Source organism: Dipodomys merriami, unplaced genomic scaffold, assembly GCF_024711535.1.
Source record: "Dipodomys merriami isolate MVZ:Mamm:240054 unplaced genomic scaffold, mDipMer1.0.p SCAF_16, whole genome shotgun sequence".
In the NCBI taxonomy this organism is placed as follows: Eukaryota; Metazoa; Chordata; class Mammalia; order Rodentia; family Heteromyidae; genus Dipodomys; species Dipodomys merriami.
This window is the reverse complement of record NW_027202937.1, coordinates 14,845,203-14,847,345: the sequence shown is the minus strand read 5'-3', so window position 1 is coordinate 14,847,345 and position 2,143 is coordinate 14,845,203. Positions and strand designations below refer to the sequence as shown.

General features: G+C 38.5%; 1 protein-coding gene across 1 annotated transcript; it reads right to left on the bottom strand.

Annotated features, from left to right (window-relative positions):
* Positions 1–779: 779 nt before the first annotated feature.
* LOC138827697 (vomeronasal type-1 receptor 4-like) lies at positions 780–1,712 on the bottom strand. Its single transcript, XM_070023316.1, has one exon. It carries the CDS (start codon positions 1,671–1,673, stop codon positions 780–782), a length of 894 nt encoding a protein of 297 aa, XP_069879417.1. The 5' UTR covers positions 1,674–1,712.
* Positions 1,713–2,143: the final 431 nt, after the last annotated feature.

Below are 2,143 nucleotides of genomic sequence, written 5' to 3'. Positions count from 1 at the left end.
AAGTGGTAGAGCGCTAGCCTCGATCTGAAATGCTGAGGGACAGCGCCCTGGCCCAGAGTTCAGGCCTCACGACAGGACCCCCCCCCCAAAAAAGAAAGAAAGAATCTTAACCATTGAAATTTAATATTGCTTTCTGGAATTTCATTGTCTTTATTATCCATGGTTTCTTCCCACTAATATCCTGCAAGTCCTCCTCTAGTTCACAGGAATATTTTTTTCTGGTCCCCCAAAATTATATAAAATGGACCAAATTATTGTTGTGTCCTCTAATTTTGGAACAGTGGTAGTGAAAGAGCATGCTCACATTCATGGAATTAAAACCATTTCTGGCTGGGCACCAGTGGCTCATGCCTGTAATCCTACTTACTCAGGAGGCTGAGATGTGAGGATCACTGTTCAAAGCCAGCCCAGGCAGGAAATTCTGTGAGAATCTCATCTCCAATTAACCACCAGAAAACCAAAAGTGGCATTGTGGATCAAGTGGTAATGCGCTAGCTTGAGCACAGGGATAGCGCCCAAGCCTAGAATTCAAGCCCCATGACTGCCCCCCCCTGCCCCCCCCAAACTCACTTCTGGAGGGTGGCAGTGGAAAATGTCATTTCTGCTGTATACTAGTTGGGAATAATTTTTTCAAGAGAATTGTTACTTACAAATAAACTATAACATATTTGATTACTTCATTGTGATTTTTGTCTTATACATAGCATAACAGAACTGAAATTTTTTCACATTTACTCAAAACAGGAATGAAATAGAAATACTCCCAATGTCCTTCTGTTCTAGTGAGTATACCAACATCCAGACAGATGTCCATCTCTGTGAATCAGCACATAGGGGCTGAAAATTGCATAACCAATGGTCAAAAATTCCTGAATATATAGAATTATAGAATAATTCTCTAACGAGAAAATTAAATATAAAGAAATAAAGCAATCTGTCCAATAGAAGAAAAGAAAACAAAGCATCAGAAGAAGAACACTTTTTGCAGCTTTTATTTCAGGAGTTGTGTAGAGAAGCTTGGCGTTCTGAAGGTAGAGAACGCGTTGGTGATGTTTATGGAGAAAAAATGCCATATAGCCACTGGTTGCACCCATGATACCCTGAAACAAAACATCTCTCAGAACCATGAAAGTGAAAGGAATATCGTTTCCTTTCTTTATTTTTCCTTGTGTAAAAAAGCAATAGTGGTCACTTTGGCTAAGCTGTGATGTGTTCATAGGGACATAATGGATGTAGAGTAAGTTTATGCTTATCAAGGAGTTGACTATCCAAAAGAAGACCAACAAAGGAAAGATGTGCCAAACAGACCTGGGTTTGAACCTGTACAATCCAGAAGCTTTGGGACTGATGATGATGACCTGGACTATGGTGAGCAGACTGCTGGTGCATATTGAAAAGCCCCGGGCCACTCTTGACATATAAACAACTATTTTACAGGTTATATCACTAAGGAAGTTCTTCAGGCCAAAAGCTGCTATTGTCCTTGGCAATCCTTTGGAAAGAAGCATTACAATATTTGTAAAAATCACATGCATGAGAATAAATTGTATAGATTTCTTGTCAGTGCCTCCTCCAAAACTACACATATAAATGACGAAAACAGAGATGTTTCCTACAAGGCCAAATACTGTTAGAAAGAGGAAAAGCAGTCCTCTGACCAATTTCAACCCCATTTGTTTCTTCTTAGGCAGAAAAGCATAGACCTGGTGAACACATTTTTGAAGAAATTATCAGTAATGATTCTGTGTATCTAAAAATATTTCTTGTCATAGAAGTTTTCTAGTACAGAGGTGACATACATGATGGATGTAATGGTGCAGTTTATCCAAAGAAAGCTCTCTCTTTCTCTTTTACTCTCTCCTCTCTCTGTCTCTCTCCTGACCTTTTTCACAGTCTACATGTAGTTTCAAAAAATCATGTTTACTACTAGTTTAAACGATCTAAATTTTTTATCCAGCCTTTTCAAACGTATCCATTCATAATTGAATTGGAGCCACAATTGCTCCCAATCTGAATTTTTCTCTTTGTTATTTTTGTCACAGTGTATCATATTCTCATCATCCAATTCGAAAAGCTTGGTAACTGTCTGCCTCTCTCATGTACTGTACACGTATACTTGTAAAATCAGGTTGCTTCAACTTTA